Here is a 24,257-nt window from a genome sequence, read left to right as displayed (position 1 = left end):
TTATATTTGCCCATCTGCATCAGATATTCTAAGGGATTGGTATGTCATGTGACCAGGTAGGGTGTAAATGGAGCGGGGTACGGGTGTGAATGGAGCACAGCAGGGTGTGAAAGGAGCTTCACCCGTGTTCATGAAGTACGTGTGAGGTCACGTGCACATTTCTTTGCTTGGAGTACTGGAGAAATGTAGAGGAAATACTGAAGAAGTGCCCATTGGTTGTAATCTCACGATCCACCTTATCCTTGTATCCAAGTCAGACCCTCAACCGCAGTTCATACATACCTTAAGTTTGTTTACACTTCTACAATCCCTAGTTTGCTGACCTTCCTCATACTGTTCCCTTAATGAACTGGAGTAATCTTTCTACCTAAACCTTACGGGGTCAATATACACTACTTCCGAGGACTAAGTTGGTGCACGCTGTAATGGTCCCCGTTGCTGGATATGTGCCGAACCTGAGCCAGCCACCGACACAATGACACTATTGCAGGAGGTAGAAGATCTCCTGAACAATCAGATGACCTTAGGTCTCAGGCAGTTAATTAAGAGTCTCGAAGAAGAGGCTGCCCGCGGCGACGCCCAAGGTCACTTCGAAAGAGTCTTTGCACTGATTTCCGAAGCCAAACAGAAAGCCAAGATCGAGCATGTGGACCTACTACGATGCCTCAAAGATGACCGTGTCAGGCGCCATATCTGCATGGTTGAGGCGACACTGGGAGTGGTCGGCCCTTATTTCAGAGAAATCAAGAACAGCTCCTATGGACTGGATTCGGATCAGCTCTTCGACCACTTCGAACCGCAGATAGCATTTTCTCAGAACATCATGACATGCCTCTGTGAACTGATAACAACGACGAATAAGGAGTGGGGAACGATCTATGAGACCATCCAGTCTTTCCGAACGCAACGGAAAGCGGGAAAGGGTGGGAGGGGTGTGAGCATCCACAAAAATTGGCAGCCATGGGAGTTTGAGAAAGCTTTCCAAGAGATCATCGGACGCAGTCCTAGCAGACGCCGTGCACGTTCAGCGAAAGATACCCCGATGGTCGACGAGAGGAATGGAAAGACTCAAGACGAGGCCACGGGCCACGGAGGAAGAGCGATCCGGCGTGATGCGGATCCCAAAAAGAATTCTGAGGCAGGGTATTACAGCATCGAGGAGACGCCGGGAGTTGAAGAACCTGAATCGTGGAGTGACGGAGACAGCACAAAGGTATCGGGAGATTACTTCGCTACGGATGCAGGTAAGTCATAGTTACACGTTCCCACTTAGCCCTCGCATGACCAACACTCGGGCAGGCGGTTCCAACACTTTTCCGCTCGACCCGCGTAGGGTCGACTTACATCGTCCGCATAAGAGGCAGAGGATTGGTTATAACGATGTGGAGAGCACAAATACTGTCGTGGAGCGTCCTCGCAACCAGCTGCGGAATGTACCAGGACGTGACGCTCTCGTTGGACTTCATCCCAATGACGAAAGTTACAGCGAGGTTCCATTCAACCTAAGCGACAGTGAGCCGGACCAACAGATAGCCTCGAAGATTATACCGCCAACACGTCCGCCCTCCGCTTCAGATACATCCCGACGAGGTCCTTCTATCGGCTCCGCGGAGGGGTTGGGAGCTCCGAACGGATCAATGGCGGGCAACTGGCAGGTCACTAATGCAGGAGAAGCTCAGATGTCTCCTAGCGTCTTCGACCTACTAAGGCCGGGTTGCCTCTTAAACGACGATATCATGAATGTCGTGCTACGGACGTTCCTGCCCGAAGAAGTCCGCCTAATAACGATGCCGTCACTACCCATGGATCCCGAACTTTGGCGCCTAAATGTCAGCTATACCTGGAAGCCCCAGCAGCGTAAAGCATGCTTCCCTCTCTATGTGCCAGGGCATTGGATTCTCATCTTTTTTAACGTCGAAAAATGCGAGGCAACCGTTTACGATCCGTTACATGATCGTAACATGGTAGAGGGGATGAAGCGACTAGCCGTCAAGCTGGTCGTTGCAATCGGTCACGATTGGACGAGTCAAGGTTGGACGGTGGAAGAACTCAAGGTTAGTCTTGCGTAACCTGCACTTGACTCGACCGAGCTCACCAACGGTAGGGTCCACGGCAGAATAGCCATACTGATTGCGGCGTGTACGTTGTTGCTGCTGCACTCCACCAGGCGTGCTCACTGCCTATGCCCACGACGTTTCACGTGAGCCATTGGCGCATTTTGCTGCACCTAGCGCTGTCAGACTCCAAACTTACATTGGCATATGTGAAGGATTTCTGCCGATCTTCAGTGGCTAAGGAGCAGCGAGCCGCTCCGGGCAATCAGCTAGGACAAAGCCCAAGTTCCTACCTTGTTGAGATGCAAAAAGTGTTCAATGGAATTTGCAGCTTCGATCGAATGGCACCCAAGGAGACCGAAGAACGTCTCGGTATCGTGCTTTCAAAGCTCACTGAAGCCCGCGGACATTTCGAGGAGGCTCTGAATGTTCGGCACATCTCGGAGGATATAGACGAGCGGTCTCGGCCAAACCTTACCAAGCTATTCCCAACCGGCGAACTGGAATCGCTGGTGCACAAGTTGAGCGCTCAAATCCAACATGTCAAGGCGAGGATGCATAACCGCAAAGCCCGAGAGCGCGGCTGTCACGCGGCGTATGAGCTGCAGCAGTTTATGGACGCGGCGGCTGCCGACCTAAGGCGAGCTAAAGAAGATCAAGAGCGCCAGAACCGAGAGGCTGAAGCAGCTAGGCATCAGGTTGATATCATGGTGGACCAGTCTAGGAAAAGGTACAGAGAGAAGCAGGATTTCGCCCTGGTCCTTGGGTTGTGATGCCCGATGATTAAAGCAGCACTCGCCGTGATTTACAGAGACAATAATAGGATTACTCCTGAGTCCTGAGACCCCTCTCCCGGTACCATAAGTGCATCTAAGGCCAGAAGAGAGGACACTATTCTCAACATCGAAGCTTCCATATCATCCCAAAGCCACCCAAAATGGACCGTGTTAATGAAAGCTTCCCATGATGAACGAATCTTTGATCTGTTGACGTCGGATTCCACGGTAGGGATGCTCGCGTAGTCGCGGACTGCTTCCGCATTTCCAGCCCCGGGTCGGATCTCGACCGCATCGATAAAACCTGTTCACCAGAATCATCACGCACGGGGTCGCGGTTATGTATTTGACAGATATTTTGACTTAAGATGTTCCATTGAAAATCGGAACGACGGCAGCGTCGCGTGGAAATTTCTAGGCTCGGGATTGGGATGGGTATAGCTCGGATTTTCGGGGCAGGTTCGGGGATACGCACCGGACTCCATGACTTCATTTGTTGGTGTCATAGTTTGGCCCAACAGGTAGGTAAGGAATTGGGAATTTATCATGGTCAACACTAATCAATTGCAATTGTTTGAATGTATCGAGGTCTATTAACCGATTGGGAATCTCGGAGGGAAATGCTAGAAGACGAAGGTCTCGGTCGCGGTGTTCATGTATCTTGTAAGGCTGGCGCTGGTTGGGACCGAAAGTCGGGAGATCCCTTTTACGATTGTAGCATGAGAAGGTGGCAAAGGGTTTCCAAATAGCCTCCACTTCTCCATTCAATATAAGGTTACAGTCGGCAAATTCCCTTCCGAACAATCTACGACTCTCTCCGAAAGAACTGCAGCATGGAGTATATATATTATGTGGCGTCCCTTCGTGGGTACCGATATGTCCTCCAGCTACATCTAGTTCCATTCAATTATTCTAGAGGATCGTCACACACTAGCAGCTTTGGGTTTCCTCACCATGGATTCCAAGAATCATTCATCTGATACGGAGTCTTGGACTACCACAGACCTTGAGAAGGCCTCACGCCCCGTGTCCCCCACCACCACCACACATCACGACCCTCACCTCGAACCAATCCGCTCGGTAGCCACCAATGTCGTCCACCGTCCAATGGATGACCCCGACGGCGGCGACCTCCTCAACCTCCCATCACGAGTCCTCAACGACACTGCCAACATCACTGAGTACACCGAAGAAACGGCTGCGGGCCACATGCTGAAAGAAGTGCGATCCCAAGCAACAGGGCAGATCGAACGATACGAGCTCGTCACCTGGAAGGTCGGCGACCCCGAGAACCCGAAGAACTGGCCGAAATGGAAGAAGTGGTGGGTGACGATGGCGGTGGCGCTCTCGGCGTTCGTGGTCGCGTTGGACAGCTCCGTCATCACAGCGGACGTCAAGGGCCCCCAAAAGGAGTTCGGCGTCAGTTCCACCGTGTCGCTGCTCGCCATCTCGTTGTTCGTCGTTGGGTTCGGTGTGGGGCCGCTGGCTTTCGCGCCGCTGAGCGAGCAGCTGGGACGGTGGCCTGTATACACGGTGACGCTCGGCTTGTCTGTCATATTCATCATCCCCTGCGCAGTGGCGAAGAACATCGAAACCCTGCTGGTTGGACGTGCGCTCGGCGGTATTGCGATCTCGGCTCCCATGACACTGGTCGCCGGGACGCTTGCCGACATCTGGAAGGCGGAGGAACGGGGCGTCCCGATGGCTTTCTTCTCTGCTGCTCCGTTCATTGGCCCTGCGATCGGTCCGCTGATCGGTGGATTCCTCGTCCCGCTCGGATGGAGATGGTTGTACTACATCCAGCTGATCATTACCGGCGCGATTTGGATCGTCATGGCCTTCTTCGTCCCCGAAACATATACCCCGGCGTTGCTCAAAAAGAGAGCGAAGAAGCTGCGGAAGGAAACGGGGGACAACAAATATGTCACCGAGCAGGATTTGGACACGCGACCATTCTCCCAGCAGATGCGGATCTTCCTCATCCGGCCTCTGCAACTGCTCTTCCTCGAACCGATCGTCCTGTTCATCTCGTTATACATGTCCCTCTTGTACTCGCTCCTCTACGTCTTCTTCGTGGCATACCCCATTGTCTTCGAAGAGGGTAAGGGTTGGGAACCATGGCAGACAGGTCTGATGTTCATTCCACTGGCAGCGGGTGTCATGTTCAGCGCGGCGATGAGCCCCCTCGTCAACAAGCACTACATCAAGTTGTGCCGGAAGCACAACAACAGGCCTCCCCCGGAGGTCCGGTTGATTCCCATGATGTTGTCTTGCTGGTTCATTCCAATCGGCCTCTTCATCTTCGCCTGGACTTCATATCCGCGATTGACCTGGGTGGGACCATGTCTAGCTGGGCTCCCTGTCGGATTCGGCTTCATCTTCCTGTACAACTCTGCGAACAATTATCTTGGTAAGTGTACTGAAACGATGATCGTGTTGAACGATGCTAACAATGCTCCAGTTGATTCGTATACCCACCAGGCTGCCAGCGCCATGGCCGCAAAGACGTTGATCCGATCATTCTGCGGTGCTGCTGTAGTGCTCTTCACCAATCAAATGTACGCTGGTATGGGATACCAGTGGGCGACCACCCTCCTGGCATTCCTGGGCTGTGCATGTTGTATCATCCCCTTCTTCTTCTACTACAGAGGAGCGAAGGTCAGGACGAAGTCCAGGTTTGCCTATGCCGGCGAGCCTGCAGAGGAGGAGGTCAAGAAATAAAGGAAATGCATATTCTGGAGTATAGTGGCGACTTGAAGAAGATACCTTTCCACGCAACTTTTGGAGGGCATCTTATAATAATTTGCTTGATGAAGCACTCTTATCCCTTTCAGCGGTTTTGGTCGATCTGGGAGCGATAGAAGACTCCTTAGATACGAGTCTTAGATACATCTTAGATTTCATCCGTTAGATACCATGAAAATATTGGATACTTAATAATAAAAAGTTTGATATTTGAAAGAACCGTTTGCATTGAGTTCGCATTGAGTTCACATTGCGGGACTGGACAAGAAAAACAAGCAGATTTGAATCTATCAGAATGTGACGTTGCCTTGTAGCCTCGGCGCCTCACCCCGCTACCCCACCCAACCCATACATGTAACTTATGAGATCACTCAAAACAAACTGAAGCTTCCGGAAACAATACATTCTAGAAAATCCGTCAAACAACCTACCAGACACCCATTTCCTTTCCAATTCCAGTCAACCCAAAATGGCATGCCCTCATGCCTCCTCCTCCTCCCTCCGTCCTCCTCGCCCCAGCGAATCCGTCTATCGCGAAGATTGCACCATCTGCTTCGACAGTATCGACGACCCCGCCGGGCTCGACGTCTGCCTATCCTGCTACAACGGCGGCTGTGCAGGCGACCGGCAACACAACAAACTCCACTATGAGACGTCCAAGCACCCCCTAGTCCTCAATATCAAACGGACGAGGAAAGTCGTCGACCGCGACGAGCCGCCGCAGAAGCTCACCAAGCTTGCCATCTCGGCGGAGACGGAGGCGGATCGGTATGACACGGCAACGCAGGTGAGGTGCCTGGAGTGCAGGGTGGAGAATGTGGATGGCTCGCAGGGGGCGCTGGTGGAGGTGGTGAACGCGGTGTTGAGGGCCAATACGTTCGCGAAGCAGGAGGAAGTGAAGGCGTGGGAGCAGGAGCTGACGATCTGTGACCATACGGCATTCCTAGAGCAGGAACCGCCGCGGGCGATCGATTCGCAGGATCTGGGGCACTGCTCGATGTGCGAACTGAACGAGAACCTCTGGCTGTGCTTAACGTGCGGCAATCTGGGGTGCGGACGCGCGCAGTTTGGAGGCGGGGGTGGGAACTCGCACGGGCTCGCGCACACGGATGCGACGAAGCATGCAGTGGCGGTCAAGCTGGGGTCGCTGACGGCGGACGGGACGGCAGACATCTACTGCTATGCGTGTGACGACGAGCGGAAAGACCCGAAGCTCACGGAGCATCTGGCGCACTGGGGGATCAACATTGCGGATCGACAGAAGACGGAGAAGAGCCTGACGGAGATGCAGATTGAGCAGAATTTGCGGTGGGAGTTCTCGATGACAACCGAGGATGGGAAGGAGATCAAGCCGGTGTTTGGGAAGGGGTTCACGGGGCTGAAGAACCTGGGAAACAGCTGTTATATGAACAGCTCGTTGCAGGCGTTGTTCGCCATGCCGGAGTTTCAGGAGCGGTACTTCAATCAGGTATCGGGACCGACATCGACCTCGAAACCCGCCGAAGACTTCGAGACTCAAATGAGAAAGGTCGCAGACGGCTTGCTTTCCGGCCGATACTCGAACCCAGACAAGGATGTCAAAGTACCGGAGGGGTCCGAGGAAGTGACCTGGCAGAAAGGGCTCGCCCCAGCCATGTTCAAATCCCTGGTTGGGAAAGGACACGAAGAGTTCTCCACGATGAGGCAGCAAGATTCGTTCGAATACCTTCTCCACCTGTTTGAGATGATCGGCAAATCGAAACACGATGCTCCGCTTCGGAATCCCGTGGATATTTTCCGATTCGCGATGGAGCAGAAGCTTCAATGCAATGCATGCAAGAAGGTGCGATATAAGGTCGACGAGCAAGAGAACATTTCGATTCCGGTACCGATACGAAAAGTCCCCCGAGAAGCGAACGCCTCATCCGAAGATAAGGAGACCTATGAGCCGGTTACTCTGAAAGAGTGCCTCGATCTGTTCACCGCCCCTGAAACCGTCGAATTAACCTGCCCTGCCTGCCAGAGCAAGGACGGCTTCACCAAACAATCCCTCTTCAAAACCCTCCCAACCACGCTGGCGATCAACGCTCGGCGGTTCGGTCTCGTCAACTGGGTTCCCACGAAGCACGACGTCCCCGTTATCGTCGAGGACGAGGCCATCACGCTCGACCAATACCTATCCCCAGGACTCCAGCCCGGCGAAGAGCTCCTACCCGAAGATGCCGACAGGACCCCGAAATTCGTCCCTAACGAAGAAGCATTAACCGTGCTCGAAACGATGGGCTTCCCGCGTGTTCAATGCGAACACGCGCTGCACGCCACCGGGAACACGAACGCCGAAGCCGCGCTGAATTGGCTGATGGAACACATGGAAGACGACGCGATCAACCAGCCGTTGAACGTCGGCGGCAATTCATCCAGCCCCGCCGCCGATCCCGCCTCGGTGGAGATGTTGGCGGCACTCGGTGTTGAAGGGCCGCTTGCTAAGAAGGCGTTGAAGGAGACCAACGGCGATGTGAATCTCGCCGCCGAATGGGCATTTTCCCACCTCGATGACCCCGGTGTATTGGACGAGGTTGCAGAGGAGAATGCACCGACGGGTGACAAGCCACTCGCTGGCAGTGCAGAGACGCCCGCGAACTTTAAGCTGGAGTCGATTGTCTGCCACAAGGGGTCTTCGATCCACGCTGGGTACGTGATGTCGCCATACAAATTTCCATCGATGAAATTTCGCTAACGGAGTATATCAGACATTACGTAGCTTTCGTGAAGAAAGCGCTTCCGGAAGGGTCGCAGTCCGCTTGGGTGCTTTTCAATGATGAGAAGGTCGCGCAGGCGGTCGACGCGGATGAGATGAAGAAGTTTGCATACGTCTATTTCTTACGGAGGGTTTAAGCACGGGACGCTTCGATTGCATAGCATGACATCAATAGCGCATTCATGGAGTTTAGGCTTAGAGCACGGGACAGACCGTTCGCTCGGGGTTGTCTTCCGATAGACATGCATCATGAGGAGCCGATGAGGGCCAACCTCCTTTCGGATTGTCGTACATGTATATCCACCAGGGCCATTGAAAACATGGGTGGATGCCTCGAGTACAAAGGACATGGACACCAGGCACGCAGTGATATCTGTATACAAAGGAATACCACCTCCGCGGACACTCCGCTAAACCTCGGTGATAGGATCTGCCGAGTCGGCGATAAACACCAATCCAGTATCCACGTGACGCGAATGTCCCCACTAAAACGTAATTCGGCGGGGTGATTCGCCACAGAAACTGCGTCCAGTCACTCCAGCCAAGGCTCATGAGGTAATCCGCCCATTCACCTTTTTCCACCACCCAACCTCAAACATCACTTTGATATCCTACATCACCACCTCCATCACCACCTACACCTCCCGACCACGACGAAATTCAATTCACCCCACGAATAGTTACCGATCCCATCGCTCATCGAACCCGGTCCACGCATACCTACACGGCGCCATGATGCGCAGAGCCCTCGCCGTCGCCCCGAAGCGGGCCGGCGCCCTTCTCTCCACCGCTCGTCCATCCATCTCCTCGACACATCGCGTCGCTGCTGCGGCGCCGATGATCGAGTCACGGCGGTCATATCATGAGAAAGATAAGTGTACCCTTTGACCCTCGACACCATCAAGCATCCATCAAAACCCCCTGGAGATCAACTTTGAATGGTTCCCATCTTTTTTTATATTCTCTATCACGAACGCTCCGCTAACCCCCCCATCACTCCTCGACCACTACAGCCGCCCCCGCAACGTCGGATCGATGCCGAAGAACGACGCCGATGTCGGCACCGGCCTGGTCGGCGCCCCGGCGTGCGGCGACGTGATGAAGCTGCAGATCCGCGTCGACCCCGCGGACAACACCATCTCGGAGGTGAAATTCAAGACGTTCGGCTGCGGTTCGGCCATCGCGTCGAGCAGCTATCTGACGGAGCTGGTGCGTGGCATGACGCTAGAGGACGCGGCAAAGATCCAGAATACGGAGATTGCGAAGGAGTTGTGTTTGCCGCCTGTGAAGCGTAAGTAACTAATTTTCCATTCGGAACCTCGAGGACGGGGTTTTTATGGGCCTCGAGGAATGAGGAAGTTCTTTTGTCTGGATGAAGGCTGATTTGCATGCAGTTCATTGCTCCATGCTCGCCGAAGACGCCATCAAGTCTGCCATCTCGAATTATTACTCCAAGAACCCCAACGCCAAGGTGTCGGATCTAGGTGGCACGGGAGCAGCGATGCCAAAGATCGAGGTCGAGAGGGTAACGGAGGGTGCGTCCGCTGCGGCGGCTTGAAATGGAAATGGTCAGATTCCCGCCTGCGCACGGGTGTAGTGGGCGACGTTAGCAGCTGATCATTCAGAATGCTCGTCCAGGGAAAGAAAAATGACGAACACCTTCCGTAATGCTCGTTGCGAGACGCGCTAATTATTTTCTCCCGTTTTCGTAACACTTCGCTCAATCTTTGGCGGAGTCGGGGCGCGGTTTCGAAATTTGTGTACATACTTTTTTCTTGGAAAAGATATGGGTGGCTTCGGTACATCATCTTCCATCAAGAACAATGAAATCAAATACGATATTTCAATGCACGGAATGATGCTATTTGAAGACGGATCTGATGCGACGGGATGTGACTGGTGATTGGTAACGGGGCCGGAGGCGGGCGATGGAACTTACTTGGGTCACGCCATCATCGTTCGATCGTGAACTCTCTGCGAAGGCAACGGCAATTCGATCATGGCCGACAGTAAGAGTGCACTTTGCCGTAGTTTCGTCTCGGCTTATTGAATACTTACTGGTAATGTGTACGCTTGCCCCATATTAGCCCCGTTATCTTCATGATGAAGTTATATAAGGTCCTAATTTACTACATGGTCTGCTCCCGGAAGTTTCAGTCATAACACAAACGATTCAAAGAGCCAACGCTGCCAATATATTTTATATTCAACCCATTTCCAAAATATCACATTTCATTGTTTACAGTTTCTATCAATACTCGGTATCTACATGCAATACGTGTGTACTAGGTGGGCTGTCTACGCTTGACTGCCATAATCCCCCCGGTTTTAACCATCTACCTCCACACTGGATGCTCGATCCTCCCGGCTTTAACATCTTCTATAAAGGTCTCTTAGGTTTGGACGCCCAAGAGTCTGCAAAATCAAATGCAATTCAAGGTCCTCGGATGGTCTCTTCAGCTGGAAATGCTTATGAGAGAGGAGTTGGTCTCTCAACGACGAATTCGTAGGGCTGGTGGTCTTCGCACGGCTCAACATACGTTCGTCGAACTGAAGAAGATGGTCCTGTGGGACTGATAGCTCTGAGTATAGCAGGATGAGACCGAACGCAGACTGCGGTGGTTAGGAGCTAGCATACCATCCATCCTGCCCGAATCGTACTGTAAGGATTATTGAGTAGAGAGGTAGGTCAATAGGTAGTCAAGGTGGCGTCATCAACCGTCAGAGCCCCATCGTGGAGGGAGGCCTGCGATAGACCCAGGGGAAACATAATTAGAAACGAGGAACGGGCACGCTTCTTGAATAGGTCTTCTCATGTATTTTGTTCTTGAAATACGATACCTCCCTCCATCCTCGTTTCCCAGCTGCTAGTCCTTCTCGAGGGTATGTACCGTTGAAAGTTCAATACCGCCGGGAGACACATTATACCTAGTAAAAAGACATTCCCCCCCTCGACGCCATTGCATTTTGCGTGTACCTTTCTATATTCCTATATCATAACCCATCATCCATCATGATACGTGATCTAACGACACGGAATCTGCCCGTCGTCTCTCACAAAATCTACCCCCCGATGCCACATCAAATGTACGTGAACTTCTCGACATTCACCCTCCGTAACCGCTCGCCATATTTGAACAGCAGCCACGGTACTGGCATCATGGCTATCGCCAAAAATGCGAGCAGGGAATTGCCCCACCCGATACCAAGCGCCGCGTACATGGGGGGTGCGGCGAGCGGGAGAACGGCAGCCATGATGGATCGGGTTACCGTGTTTGCTGCGAGTGCAGAGGCGGAATACATGCCATATGCGTCAATGGTATAAGTGGTGATGCTCATCTGCAAGGGTTAGAAGAGTTGAGAACGAAGCGTCTACCGTGGGTAGGGGATTCGTGAGCTGGGGTTCCACTTACGAAGATGATCGAATTTCCCAGTCCTACAAATGAAGTTCCAATGAGCGGCACGATCCAATGTGCACGTGCTTGGGCTGCCCACCCGTACCAGAAGAGACCGATGGGAATACATACAGCGCCAATCAGGCACGGCGGCATGCGATATTCCGGCTTGAATCCGCCCCCGCGCTTCGCCGCGAGACTTTTCAACAATCGGTCGCTGATGTTCGAGAAGGCGATCTGGCCAATGAGGAAACCGACACCGACGCCGACGAACGAAAGGCCGACGATGTCAGTACTGAAGTTGTAGATGCCGGAGAAGATGGACGTGAACGTGGTGAATAGGAGGTAGAAGTACGCGTATACGAGGCCGGTGTAGATGGAGAGAGAGAGGACGACGGGTGAGAAAATGAGCATGCATATCGCTCGGGCGATCCCCCTTGCGAAGTGGACGCGGGGAGGGAGATCGGAGTCGTACTCCGAGCGGAGGGCTAGGTTGCCTGTCTCTTGCCGTAACCTGGCGGCTTTTTTGCGGAGGAGAAATGGTTCGTAGGATTCTCTCCAAATCAGGAAGGAGAGACAGGTGATGACGCCCAGCTACGGTAAATCAGATTCGAGGATTCGTTGTTTGAGAGGTATGGTGAGCTTACGCATATACTGAGAACCCAGAACACCCAGCGCCATCCCTTGGCGGTGTTCAGGAAACCTCCAGCGATGGGGCCAATAATAGGTCCGAAGAGCACGCCATACGAATACATGCTGAGCGCCACGCCTCTTTCCTCCTGTTTGACAATGTCGGAGATGATTGCTCCTCCATTGGTGATCCCCACCGACCCGAAGATCCCTTGAAATAACCTTATAACAATCAGGCCCTCCATATTGGGTGCCAATGCACACGCAATCGTGAATGCGGTGAACCCCACTGTCCCAATATGCTGCACAATATACCGTCCTTTCAACTCCGACAGAGGGGCAAAGACAACGGGCCCTGCAGCGAGGCCAAGGACGAACACGGTCACCACGAATGATCCGAGCGCTTCGTTGGTGGAGTCGAATTGCCGCATCAGTTGCGGGACGCCGGGGGCGAACATTGACGAACAGAGCCCAACAAAGAACGTGAGAGCGCTGACGATGCCGATGTGGCTCCAACGCCGAGAGTTAGGCCAGTTCATTGGGTTTTGCGGATCGTCTACCCCGTCCCATGCCACCAGGTTCGGGTTGTCGGGGGTATCATCGTCTGAAGGGGATATTGACAAGCGTTCAATGCGTGTTTCGGTGGGTTTGGCTTCTTTCTGTGGACAGAATTCCCCGTATCCTGCTTCGAGGTCTTTGCCTTGGATGCCGTCGAACTTGTCAAGGGTACTTGTGTTGCTCTCTTGGGTGGACGGTTTCTCGGGATCGATAGGAGGTGCGGTAGAATCTCGACTGCGGAGCTTGGTAAGGATCGCTCCTTGGTCCTCTACAGACTTCGGTAAACTTGTAATGGTTGTATCCATGGTTTACCTGCGAGTTATTGGGTATGGTACCGACGGGACTGATATGACATTGCAAACAACGGACTTCTAGCGCGGAAATGCAGAATACAATCCTATTGACTTGGAAATAACTCTTGCAAACCCAATTGAAGAAGGAAAAGTCTCATGGCAGAAATATATCTAAAGGTTTCCAGTCAGACTGAGGGGAGACCATTCTGATTGGAGGCCGAAGACGCACAATACCTTAACTCGGTAAGACGGGAAAGACGGAACTCTGTCCATGTAGCACGCTAGAGAAGAATTTACTCTTTCACCCGGTTGTTTTCGGTTCAAATGCACCGAAGGGCTTGTAAATAAGAATGATACAACTCAAAGATTTGTAGGCGAGTTCGGAAAGCGAGATAGGATCGTGGCACCACAAGAATTTGGGTCCTGAACCTCGCCATCTCTTCGTATAAAGAGACATTCATGCAAAGTAGCCATCAGGTAAGCCGCACCCCGCGATATCAGATGGTCATATGGAGGGGCCGAGCCGCCGAGGGCTTACAATATCCTATGGATCCACCTTCGAGACAATGCGATTCGGTCCCCGGATATGGATAGCCACCGGTTTCTGGGGAAAACGTGGAGGAGTGGAGAATTTCAAGTTGGTCTCTCGGCACGTATCATCCACAACAGATCTCCTTCCAGCGTCTAAGGAAGCCGAATCAGGATATGGGTTCCCGATCTGCAGTATGGAATGGCATTTTGATGGTTCGCCCTTAAATCATTCCGATGCCATAACTACTGTAATGCTGTGTGGTTAGTGGTATGTCAACGAAAGATTCGCCAAAAGTTCTCAATCGTCTCCACAACTGTTTGTCACTCCACGTGACAACAACTTCATAGACATCAAAATTGGATTTGCGATTTGCAATTTGCAACCTTCAAGAACGATGATACAGTCATTAGCAAAATCGGCTTCCGCCTAGCACCGCAAAACTTCTTTTCAATAGTTTGCCAAGGAATTTTTTTGCCGAAGCTAGTACCTACGAAGTTAGACCAATCGAACTATGTATGTATTTGAACTCGCCTAAGCTATCTATTGTATGAAAGTTCAGTATTGGTCAATTAACCATTCCAAGGTTCTCGGAGGAATTACTACATGCGTCCAAAATCAGTCTGGCTGTCTGTAGATTTGCCAAATTTTGAGATTCACCATTATATGTAGGTAAAACAACAATCTCTAACAAATGGGATAAAATGATACCGCTTTCTTCGAATGCTTCTGATTCTCTATAGAACTCGACAGTCCTATATTCTGCTTTGGTCAGACCGAAATCTTGCTGAGCTGTAACAGGACTGTACGAACACAAATTCGACTGAGAGACTCGTCAGCCACGTGACGCCAATAAGAAGAAAATGAGTCAGAGGCTCAGAGCAAGGCGGTTTGTCAGTCAACGTATCAATGTCGGGTCGACCCTATCTTCTAAGTTCCACCAACAACACGATCTTTAAAATATACATCGCTAAGGCCGCTGTAGCCGTCCAACCCTCTCGGTAACACTAGTGGTTGAGTTGATCACGTCTCAGGACACTAGAAAGGGTTATAGTCACAATGCCCTCGATACATGACCTCTTACTGGACTTGAAGCAAGGCAGAGACCATAGTAAGCAGACTCTCAAGGGCCAATGGGGCTCGGTTAATGCCGTGGCCTTCTCGCTAGACAGCAGGACTCTAGCGTCGGCATCTGACGACAGGACGGTCAGGCTATGGGACGGCGGGTCGGGCGTGCTGCTGCGGAAGCTCAAGGGCCATTCTAATTGGGTCAGGGCCGTGGCCTTCTCGCCGGGTGACAGGACGCTGGCGTCGGCATCGCGCGACAGGATGGTCAGGCTATGGGACGGAGGGTCGGGCTCGCTGCTGCAGACGCTTAAGGGCCATTCGGACAATGTTCGGGCTGTGGCCTTCGCGCCGGACGGTTGGACGCTGGCATCGGCATCTGACGACGGGACCGTTAAGCTTTGGGACGCCGGTTCGGGCGCGGAGCTCCAGACGCTTACGGACCATTCGGGTGATGTCGCGGCCGTGTCCTCCTCGCCGGACGGCAGGACACTAGCGTCGGCATCTCACGATAGGACGATCAAGCTATGGGACGCCAGGTCGGGCGCGCTGCTACAGACGCTCGAGGGGCATTCGACCTGGGTCAGGGCTGTGGCCTTCGCGCCGGACGGCAAGGCGCTGGCGTCGGCATCTAACGACGTGACGATCAGGCTATGGGACGCCCGGTCGGGCGCGGCGCTGCAGACACTCAAGGGCCATTCGTCTGCGTCGTGTCTGTAGCCTTCTCGCCGGACGGCAGGACACTGGCATCGGCATCTGACGACAGGACTGGCAAGCTATGGGACGCCGGGTCGGGCTCGCTACTGCAGACGCTCGAGGGCCATTCGAGCTGGGTCAGGACCGTGGCCTTCTCGCCGGACGGCAAGACGCTGGCGTCGGCATCTGAGGACGGGACGGTCAGGCTATGGGACGCCGGTTATAATCTTTCTTAACCTCCTCCCGACCTATCTCCTTTGTGATAAGACATACTCTTATACTTTCTTTAAATGGTGTAATTAATGATTGAGTACTAGCACTGCTTTGAAATTCATGATTCCTTAGTTAGCTATCATTCTAGGTAACTACCTATAGTATCTTCCTCTAGTGGCGAATATAATATTGCGCTTTAGGAAAACATGCAGTATTATTAGAAGGGTGTATGTGCGTTCAGGACGGGTGCGTTAAGGGAGAGTTGACTGGTCTAACCGCATGTATAACTACTAGTCTTGGTACCATAATAAGAGCCTTGTTAAACCATTGTAAAGAAATTATTTGGCGCTAGGGTGGAAGCCAATTTCACTAGTGCCTGTACACACAGAAACGATCAAATCGTTTCTGACTCAATCTACCAAGCCGTATGGCCTCCATCAATAACCAAGTTCTGCCCAGTCATAAAACTACTTGCATTGCTCAAGAGAAACAGTCCGGCGCTCTTGAACTCCTCTGGTTGACTCAGACGTCCCATCATATTCTCCGACTCCCACTTTTCTTTCAGACCCGGCACCTCCTCGAAGTTCTTCTCCACCATCGGTGTGATGATATGTCCCGGGCTCAGACAATTCACTCGGATTCCACCAGTCCCATCTTCCTTGATCTTCCCCCACTCCATCGCTAGGCAGCGCGAAAGCTGGATGACCGCTGCTTTTGAACTGTTGTAGACAGGCGTTATCAGCCCTTTGTTTGCGATCAGACCAGACATGCTGGCGATGAGACAGATGCGCCCGCGGCACTTGTACTTCATCATCGCTCGGGCCACCGACGTCGCCGTCATGAATAGGCCCGTGTAATTGATCGCCAACATCTTCTGCGCATCTTCAAAGGTATAGTCCACTGCCTTCGTGATCTGCTGTACCCCAGCGGCGGCAATCAGCCCATCCAGGCGTTCTTTCCGCGCGGCAATCCTGCCGATGGTCTCGTCGAGGTTTTTGACGTCTCGCACGTCCACTTGGCTGTAGTGCAGACTTCCACCGTATTCTTTCTCGATGCGCTCGTGCGCGACGGTGAACTCATCATCGGGCTCGGGTTGCCGATCCAGGCAATGGACTTCTGCGCCGGCCTCCACAAGCGCCTCGGCCATCACCAGACCGAGGCCTTGGGCGCCGCCAGTGACGATGAAGACGCCCCCTTCGAGGTTGAAATCGCGGAACCGTTTGCTACCGGTTCCCTCATGCATACTTTGAGATTCAATCCAAGCTCTTCGAGTAAATGCGAACAAGTATTGCAACTATTCCGATTTGTAGGTGATATTCGGGGTTTGACTGGATGACTTAGGGTGGTAAATATTGATCTGTGGTAAATTCTGATAAGTAGTAGTGATTTAGAATATTATATCTAGTCATTGTACCTCCCTGTGAATACCATTGCGCAGAGTGCCTTATAAATCTTACAAAATGTAGATCTCCGAGCCGCCTCTGTAGCCGCCTCAGAGTCATTGGAAGTTGGATTGTCAGATGATACGAGTGACATCACAAATGGAGGCGCGTCCGTAGACGCGTAGATCTTTTGGTACAGGGCATAGCTAGCTCCGGGGTTAGAGTACCGAAAGGAATGCTCACTCTCCGAATAAAGAAGGGATCAGATGAAGATAGAATCATATCGGCGTTGCGATTTGTCGTGTTGCGTCGGCATCCAAGTTTCGTCATCACGATGATGCTACCTAGTTACTACCAATTTCGCTTATGGGCGGCTCAAAACATCCGGAATGATCAGCAACAATTGCATCGTCAACCATCTCTAGATTTATTGAACTAATTGGAGACTTCATACATGGTCCACTCAATTTTGCGGCACTGGCTTATCATTAAGGGTCTGGTACAGATGTAGAGTCCCTTCCAGACCCTGCGAATTTCCCACATCACGCCACAAAAAGTGTTCCATGGACATCAAAAGTCACGATGCGAATCTGTTCGACCTTACCACAATCTTGGCCGGAATCGAAATCTGCATTGCTCTATTTGATTGGAGCCAAAATCTCAATCTCTTAGCCTCACTTTCCATTATCATAATCCAGCATTTGAGCCTGAATTTCTCTCCATTTAGAGGATGGAATCAGAGTACGGACCAAGAAAGTGGCTGAAGTCCACGACACGAGAAGCATCAAATAGCCTCCACCATATACATCCGCACTGAATGCATTCGCAGCCGAAGTTCCACTTGCGCCGGCGGTCTGAGTAACCGTCACTGTCACCGCATTCGTTTGGGACGATTCCCCGGAACCTTGAGTGACAATTGCCGTCGCTCCACTTGCTCCGGTTCCTAAAGCTGATGGTGATATCATCGTGGGAGTAATCGTCGGGGTCGAACCAGGTACGCGTGTCGAGCACCAACCCTCGCAAATCTGTGCTATCTCACCGAGGAGACGGTCGCGCTCACTGTAGGTGAATTCGGCGAATAAATCTGTGTGACTTGTAGTCATGTTGGCTGAATTGAGTGGCGCCGAAACGTACAGTCTGTATATGCCTAGGTTTCCTTTAGACGGTCGGATTCGGCGCCTCCTAAGCAAAAATATCGCCAGCACGCCATGATCATGCGGCCTAGAACCACTACCAAGCACCAAATCTAAAATCTTAAGCGGTCGCAATAGGCGTATCGTCAACCATCCAGTAGCTATTTCACGGCATAGCTGCATTACAGTTTCATGTACCACAATATCCCCGACACAGAGGAGTCTATTAAAGTTGAGTTACCTGTACTCACTGCGCCTCCGCTAATTCCATGAATTCGCGAGCACCGTTCAGACGGATTCAGACCGGCTTTTGGATGATTCCCATACAAGGATGGAATACCAGATACCCTAGATTCTGAAGTACGACATGGCTCTTCTGGCGCCGTGATAGAGTCCAGGAAATCTTTTATGGCTTGCTCCCATGGCTTGAATTAGGGAGGTCCGGGCATCGATGCCCTCCCTGTTCTATGGTATGGTCATTGCGACCTTTTGAGGTTGAACGCAACATTGTTCATGACTGCTTGAAAATGCATGGCTTGTGTTGGAGTCTGGAGGGTCCCTTCGAGGCCATCAAGGTACGATCAAGTGAAAAGGATTTGTGAAGAGACAACGCGAAGAACATCGACTAGAGCTTTAGCAAAGACTTTGAATATTGAAATAGTGCCATGAAGGATATAAAGAAACCATTTTCGACACACGAGACTGGGGGTCGGTTTGTCATTAGGATTAGATGATGGTTATTAAGGCGAGTTCAAACATTACTCATGAATCACCATTACCCGGCTCTCTTCGAACGGAGCATTGTTTATCATTCAAAGCAAGAAGATATTGCTAGAAGTCGGTTTTCCAGAAATCAGAAGCCTCAGTGCACGATGTGAAAATCAGCGGAAAATGGAGTCAGGTACGTATCTCTGGTCTGCACAACCAAACATGAAACGCCATTTACTGTTCAGATTGATGATTGATCATCGATCAACATCACTATCCTAGTACCACCTACGTCAATCTCCATGTCGCTTATCTTGTACTACTATGTACATCAATTAGCCAGGATAGAAAGCAACAGTATCGTTGCAAGCAAACGTCGATGACTAGGTGCTTACCAATGCGAGCTTCGTTGGAGCATAGCGCTATATGCTATTCAAAGCGACTGTTGAGATGATGATTGATGCTTCATGAACTTCAATCGGATTTCCAGTACGGAGTATGCTATTTAACTCTTGGAACTAGGGTGGGTGAAAGATTTCAATGAAATCTATTGCTCTTGTAATTTTCATGAAAGATTTCCGGAGGTCTGGAAATATTTCATGCCAAGCTTTCGTTTACTAATTTGGATGGCGGAGATAGAGTTAAGATGGTGAGATTTTGAGGAGTTTCACGGAGTTCGGTTTTGGTGCCTAAGGCTGCAAGGCACCAATATCTAATCTAACCAAGCCAAAATAGGACTAGCGTAAATTTCGGAAAGAAGCAATTTATATGCATAATTTAAATTCTATCAGTCATCCGAAGAAATATATATAAATTACTGAAACGTTTGAGATAGTCTACTAAAGGGAGGAGGCGGGATTTTATGTACCCGCAGCCTCAGGGCTACGGGGAAACTTTTGCCCGCGGCAGACCAGATAGAATGCCGTGCTCATAGACCCGAAAGGGATCCAGATAGTACGTTAAATTGATTCTTATTATTATATAAATTACTGAAATTCAACCACCCTACTTGGAACAGAACCAGATGCGAGAAACGAGACAATGGTTCTTTTGTATAGACACTCTTTATACTCAGTTTCTCCCTATCATCCATGGCGGTAGCACCAATTCTCCCGACCACGAGTTACCGTTCAACGGACTTCCATAAGCAAACAAAGCAGGCTCCGTTGTGTGACTCTGAAGTCCGAATAGATAAACAAACAGGATGGGAGGGATGGGTAACTGTCGGCAACATCATTCGCACATAGGGCATGTTTTGCTTACACTCCGTCCCACCGATACATCCTTCAAACAATGATATCATTACTTCTAACAAATTTTCGTCTAACTAACTTAACTAATATTATACCGTTTATAACACTGGATGAAGACCTTCCGACGATCGCGCTGTGCCGGCCTTCCAGGAGATCGCGAATGACATCCAGATTCTAGAACAATGAGCGAACGTCAATCGACGAAATCATTACCGATTTTGTATCTTTACAAGCATATCATCGTCAAATCGTCATAGAACAATGGAGATTCCAACGTTCAAGTTGGATCGCTCAGAAGTCTGAACTGGCTGATCAATCATCAATCATCAATGCATCCACCTTCGCCGCTTCGCGATCACCGCCGTATCGAGACTAATTATCGAGTTCCGATGGGGACAGTGGGGCAAAACTATTGGATAGCACGGCCTGCCCTAAGGCCGCGCACCCAAGTGTCCACCGTCAGCGTTTTAAAGTCGAGTCTTGTTGGCAAATAAGAGAGCCTTATTAGTCTTGGGTAGTGGACTATTCTTAGAACTGGGGCTCGATCAAACTATCGAAGCTCCCTAACATGGCGCCGTTGAAAATTCAGGATGCACTGCCACACTCAACACCAAGTTTTCGAGTTGACTTGCAGAATGTGGTTTTCCTTGCTCAGCTGAATCGCTCAACAGGAGGCAATCAGGCATCACGTTCGGAGAATTGACGAATAGAGCCCATCCTGGACTCGAACCAGCTGGCTGCACCTCGTGTCCGTCCAAACGGCTGGTGACCTGCCCAACTGATCACAACAAAAATAGAACGCTCGCTGTTCTTTGAGGCTCTTTTCTTTCCGCTCGATGTCCCTCATGAAGAGTCGGATAGAGATTTTGGGTGCAATATTTCGGAAACATGAGATTTTGGGCGCGCATATCATTGTTGTCGGAATGGAGCGTCAATACTACTGGAGAGCATCCATGAGTGGGTATCAAGCACGGAAAAGGGACCGCACCGGGGTCTCACTAAGATTTAGTTGCGCTCCAGCCTACGGGTAGTCCGTTACAGGCTGCGCCCGTGGCGTGCGTGGCGGCTGTTCAGGGCTTTTAGTCGTGTGCCTTGTTTTCTTCCTCCGTCCAGCCAGCACACCACCTGAATCAGAAGCTGGAAGCAACATTGGTGTAACCATAAGCTCAAAAGGACGATAGTCCTGCGACAGTTCTGGTCTTCTTCCATCCTGTCTGTTTTCCTGTTCCGTCTCACGAATTTACGATCGCTTTACCTCGACCCCTCACATCGTTCGCTACGTCCGACGAGTCAAAGTTGAAACCTTAACCCTGAGTAAGTAAGTGACCCATACTCCTGGAGCTCAACCAAGTCACCCTCCCCACAAATGCAACATTTGGCGGCGATGGCCAATCCGGTCCAGGCCACGGAAACCCGCTTGGATCAGTTTGCTGGCACCCGGCCCTGCCTAGGGGCGCCATCCAGTCTCCTGGCTTCATCTCCTTCCGAGCCTGTTCTGTCTTCGGACTTGAGACACTCCATCCTGCATCTTTTCCTTCTCACTTCACACCCAGCACTCACTAAATACTCTCGTTGCGTTGCGTTTCATTGTCCACTCTCCATCTGGTCACTCGTTCGGCCATTTCATCTAACCCATCGTTTCTTTAGGCCTTTATTATATATCCTTCGTTTCTATCCTACCACGACTTCTCCCGGACGCGCAGCCAAGGTTGATCCTTTGCGGTACTGCCCTTTTTAATCACAATTTCATCGAACTATTTGCAAAAACACATTTCGATCGAAACCGCGTCTGGTCGTCCATTCCAGCGCAAATCTTCGACAATCGTGTATAAAATTGGATCTTCCATCTGAGGATCGTCCCTGAGTCCTTGCTTCACATCCGAACCCCGAGGGTTCAAAATGCGACGATCGTTATGGGCTCTAGCGGCCTTGCCGCTAGTTGCTCGAGCTGACGATATACTGCGCACGAATGGTTATAGCACATGTTTTGACAGCTCCGATATCAAGGTCGAGAAGTTAAACATCGAGTATAACCGAGTCACCGGAACTGTGGACTTCGATGTTGCTGGAACAAGTGCTAAAGAGCAGAACGTGACGGCCGCCTTGACCGTCACGGCATACGGAGTAGAAGTATACAAGAAAGACTTCAACCCGTGCGAGAAAGAGAACTATGTCAAGCAACTATGCCCAATTCCATCCGGCACATTCACAGCATCTGGCACCCAGAATATTCCTTCTGAATATGCCGATCAGATTCCATCAATAGCATTCTCCATACCAAACCTGGATGGCAAGGCGAAGCTGGAGCTGAAGACAATGGAAGGCGGACAGGATCTGGCATGCATCCAGTCAACGGTTGGCAATGGCAAATCGTTGGACGTACCAGCGGTCCCATACGTTGCTGCCGGCATCGCTGGAGCTGCACTCCTTCTCTCGGGTGCCAGCGCCCTTGCAGGTGGCTCAGGTGCTGGTAGTGGAGCACCCAGCCCAACTTTCTTTGAAACTGTCGGTTGGTTCCAGTCGATGGCCATGAACGGCATGCTCTCGGTCCAATATCCAGGCGTCTACCGAAGCTTCTCGAAGAATTTCGGGTTCAGCACCGGTCTGGTGACCTGGGACGGGCTCCAAAGCACGATCGACAACTTCCGCGGGAGGACGGGCGGAAACTTGACCGAGAACTCGATCGCGTTTCTGAGGAATGTCACGTTGGTTTATCCAAGCGGCAATATGACCAAACGTGCTATTGAGAATGTCTTTCTCTACGCACGTGAGGTTAATACTGAGATCTCGGCCGCGAACACCACCAGCAACGGGACGGAAGCCGAAGACAAGCCTATCCATTCGGTCGAGGGTATCCAGGCATTCGCCGAGTCGCTCGCCATTCCGAAAACCAATACGTTCATGACCGTCCTCCTGATCTTTGCCTGCGTCATCGGTGCCATTACCGTTGCCATCCTGCTCTTCAAGGTCATCCTGGAGATTTGGGCCCTTTTCGGAACCTTTCCAAAAAAGCTTGAAGGATTCCGGAAGCGATACTGGATCACTCTTAGCAAGGCGATTACTTCACTCATTCTGTTGCTCTACGGTATCTGGACGATGTACTGCGTGTATCAGTTTACCAGCGGCGATTCCTGGGCCGCAAAGGTTCTCGCAGGTGTGACACTTGGAATCTTTACACTCATTTTGGCATTCTTCACATTCCGAATCTGGCAAGTTGCACGCAAGTACAAGAAGGCCGAGGGCAACGTGTCCGGCCTTTATGAAGACAAAAACACCTGGGTGAAGTACAACATCTTCTACGAGAACTACAAGAAGGGTTGGTGGTGGATGTTCATTCCTTTGATCATCTACATGTTCGTGAAAGGCTGCATTATTGCCGGAGCGTCGGGAAATGGATTGGTCCAGGCGAGTGGTCAGCTCATCGTCGAAGCCCTGCTGCTTATCCTCTTGCTCTGGTCGAGACCGTTTACCTTGAAGTCAAGCAATTGGATCAACATCATCATCCAGGTTGTGAGGGTGGCTTCAGTTGTTTGCATTCTGATCTTCGTGGAGGAGCTTGGCGTCACTCAGACTACCCAGACAGTCACCGGCGTCGTCCTTGTCGTGGTGCAAGGTGTTCTGACTGGTGCTTTGGCCATCCTGATCGCTATCAACGCCATTGTGCTTATGTGCAAAGCGAACCCGCACCGAAAGCAGCGCAAAGAACAAGGTAAGCCCAAACTGCAATTCTCCCCCTAGATCCCGCTAACCGAACTCCTTACAGAAAAAATCAACCGCGACTTCGATAACCTGACCCCTCTCGACCCCCGCAACTCTCTTCTCATGGACCCCAACGAAGCCAAGAAGTTCAACGGAAAAACCTCCTATGAGCCGCTCCCTGCTAGCGACACGTTCAACTTCGGCCCTGCATTTGGCCACAGTCGGGATGCCAGCCGGGAAGTGCTTCTCCAGGACGCTGCAAGCGTTGGGACAGGCCGAGCAGTCAGCCCACCCCGGGACCGGGAGCCACGACTTCCAGATATCGAGATGGGAGGATACGGAGGGAGGTCATTGCGCTAGACAGAATTTGTTTGAACGATCGACGGCGTAT

At 51.4% G+C, this 24,257-nt stretch overlaps 8 protein-coding genes across 8 annotated transcripts; 6 read left to right on the top strand and 2 right to left on the bottom strand.

The window, feature by feature from the left end:
- The first annotated feature begins 2,103 nt into the window (after nucleotides 1-2,103).
- P152DRAFT_84898 (uncharacterized protein) lies at nucleotides 2,104-2,889 on the top strand. The gene has a single exon (XM_033683283.1). The coding sequence runs from the start codon at nucleotides 2,183-2,185 to the stop codon at nucleotides 2,825-2,827; it is 645 nt and encodes a 214-aa protein (XP_033532462.1). The 5' UTR covers nucleotides 2,104-2,182; the 3' UTR covers nucleotides 2,828-2,889.
- A 758-nt stretch (nucleotides 2,890-3,647) lies between these two features.
- Nucleotides 3,648-5,764, top strand: P152DRAFT_460118 (MFS general substrate transporter). Its single transcript, XM_033679829.1, has 2 exons — nucleotides 3,648-5,240; nucleotides 5,292-5,764. Exons 1-2 carry the CDS (start codon nucleotides 3,785-3,787, stop codon nucleotides 5,549-5,551), a joined length of 1,716 nt encoding a protein of 571 aa, XP_033532461.1. The 5' UTR covers nucleotides 3,648-3,784; the 3' UTR covers nucleotides 5,552-5,764.
- A 280-nt stretch (nucleotides 5,765-6,044) lies between these two features.
- P152DRAFT_400308 (ubiquitinyl hydrolase) lies at nucleotides 6,045-8,449 on the top strand (the record flags this gene model as incomplete). Its single annotated transcript, XM_033676563.1, has 2 exons — nucleotides 6,045-8,245; nucleotides 8,305-8,449. 2 exons carry the CDS (start codon nucleotides 6,045-6,047, stop codon nucleotides 8,447-8,449), a joined length of 2,346 nt encoding a protein of 781 aa, XP_033532460.1.
- A 505-nt stretch (nucleotides 8,450-8,954) lies between these two features.
- On the top strand, nucleotides 8,955-10,311 carry P152DRAFT_83905 (FeS cluster assembly scaffold IscU). The gene is made up of 4 exons (XM_033683281.1): nucleotides 8,955-9,183; nucleotides 9,310-9,603; nucleotides 9,707-9,880; nucleotides 9,951-10,311. The coding sequence occupies exons 1-3, from the start codon at nucleotides 9,045-9,047 to the stop codon at nucleotides 9,868-9,870; spliced, it is 597 nt and encodes a 198-aa protein (XP_033532459.1). The 5' UTR covers nucleotides 8,955-9,044; the 3' UTR covers nucleotides 9,871-9,880; nucleotides 9,951-10,311.
- A 1,082-nt stretch (nucleotides 10,312-11,393) lies between these two features.
- P152DRAFT_475284 (cycloheximide resistance protein) lies at nucleotides 11,394-13,200 on the bottom strand (the record flags this gene model as incomplete). Its single annotated transcript, XM_033681405.1, has 3 exons — nucleotides 11,394-11,651; nucleotides 11,726-12,301; nucleotides 12,355-13,200. 3 exons carry the CDS (start codon nucleotides 13,198-13,200, stop codon nucleotides 11,394-11,396), a joined length of 1,680 nt encoding a protein of 559 aa, XP_033532458.1.
- Nucleotides 13,201-14,776: 1,576 nt separating this feature from the next.
- On the top strand, nucleotides 14,777-15,714 carry P152DRAFT_475283 (WD40 repeat-like protein; the record flags this gene model as incomplete). The annotated part of the gene is made up of 2 exons (XM_033681404.1): nucleotides 14,777-15,483; nucleotides 15,549-15,714. 2 exons carry the CDS (start codon nucleotides 14,777-14,779, stop codon nucleotides 15,712-15,714), a joined length of 873 nt encoding a protein of 290 aa, XP_033532457.1.
- A 392-nt stretch (nucleotides 15,715-16,106) lies between these two features.
- P152DRAFT_467554 (oxidoreductase) lies at nucleotides 16,107-16,934 on the bottom strand (the record flags this gene model as incomplete). The annotated part of the gene is made up of 1 exon (XM_033680774.1): nucleotides 16,107-16,934. The coding sequence occupies one exon, from the start codon at nucleotides 16,932-16,934 to the stop codon at nucleotides 16,107-16,109; it is 828 nt and encodes a 275-aa protein (XP_033532456.1).
- A 5,132-nt stretch (nucleotides 16,935-22,066) lies between these two features.
- P152DRAFT_400378 (TRP-domain-containing protein) lies at nucleotides 22,067-24,226 on the top strand (the record flags this gene model as incomplete). Its single annotated transcript, XM_033676568.1, has 2 exons — nucleotides 22,067-23,876; nucleotides 23,931-24,226. 2 exons carry the CDS (start codon nucleotides 22,067-22,069, stop codon nucleotides 24,224-24,226), a joined length of 2,106 nt encoding a protein of 701 aa, XP_033532455.1.
- Between the last annotated feature and the right edge of the window lie 31 nt (nucleotides 24,227-24,257).

The sequence above is a fragment of the Eremomyces bilateralis genome, assembly GCF_010015585.1.
Source record: "Eremomyces bilateralis CBS 781.70 unplaced genomic scaffold P152scaffold_16, whole genome shotgun sequence".
In the NCBI taxonomy this organism is placed as follows: domain Eukaryota; kingdom Fungi; phylum Ascomycota; class Dothideomycetes; order Eremomycetales; family Eremomycetaceae; genus Eremomyces; species Eremomyces bilateralis.
This window is presented reverse-complemented; position numbering and strand designations above follow the sequence as displayed.

Excerpts from the sequence above, each read along its gene's own strand:
- P152DRAFT_460118 (XM_033679829.1), top strand. The coding sequence starts at position 3,785 with ATGGATTCCAAGAATCATTCATCTGATACGGAGTCTTGGACTACCACA. Across the intron at positions 5,241-5,291 it reads CTCTGCGAACAATTATCTTG|TTGATTCGTATACCCACCAG; the intron begins GTAAGTGTACTG and ends ACAATGCTCCAG.
- P152DRAFT_84898 (XM_033683283.1), top strand. The coding sequence starts at position 2,183 with ATGCCCACGACGTTTCACGTGAGCCATTGGCGCATTTTGCTGCACCTA.
- P152DRAFT_83905 (XM_033683281.1), top strand. The coding sequence starts at position 9,045 with ATGATGCGCAGAGCCCTCGCCGTCGCCCCGAAGCGGGCCGGCGCCCTT. Across the intron at positions 9,184-9,309 it reads GCGGTCATATCATGAGAAAG|TCCTCGACCACTACAGCCGC; the intron begins ATAAGTGTACCC and ends CCCCCCCATCAC. Across the intron at positions 9,604-9,706 it reads GTGTTTGCCGCCTGTGAAGC|TTCATTGCTCCATGCTCGCC; the intron begins GTAAGTAACTAA and ends ATTTGCATGCAG.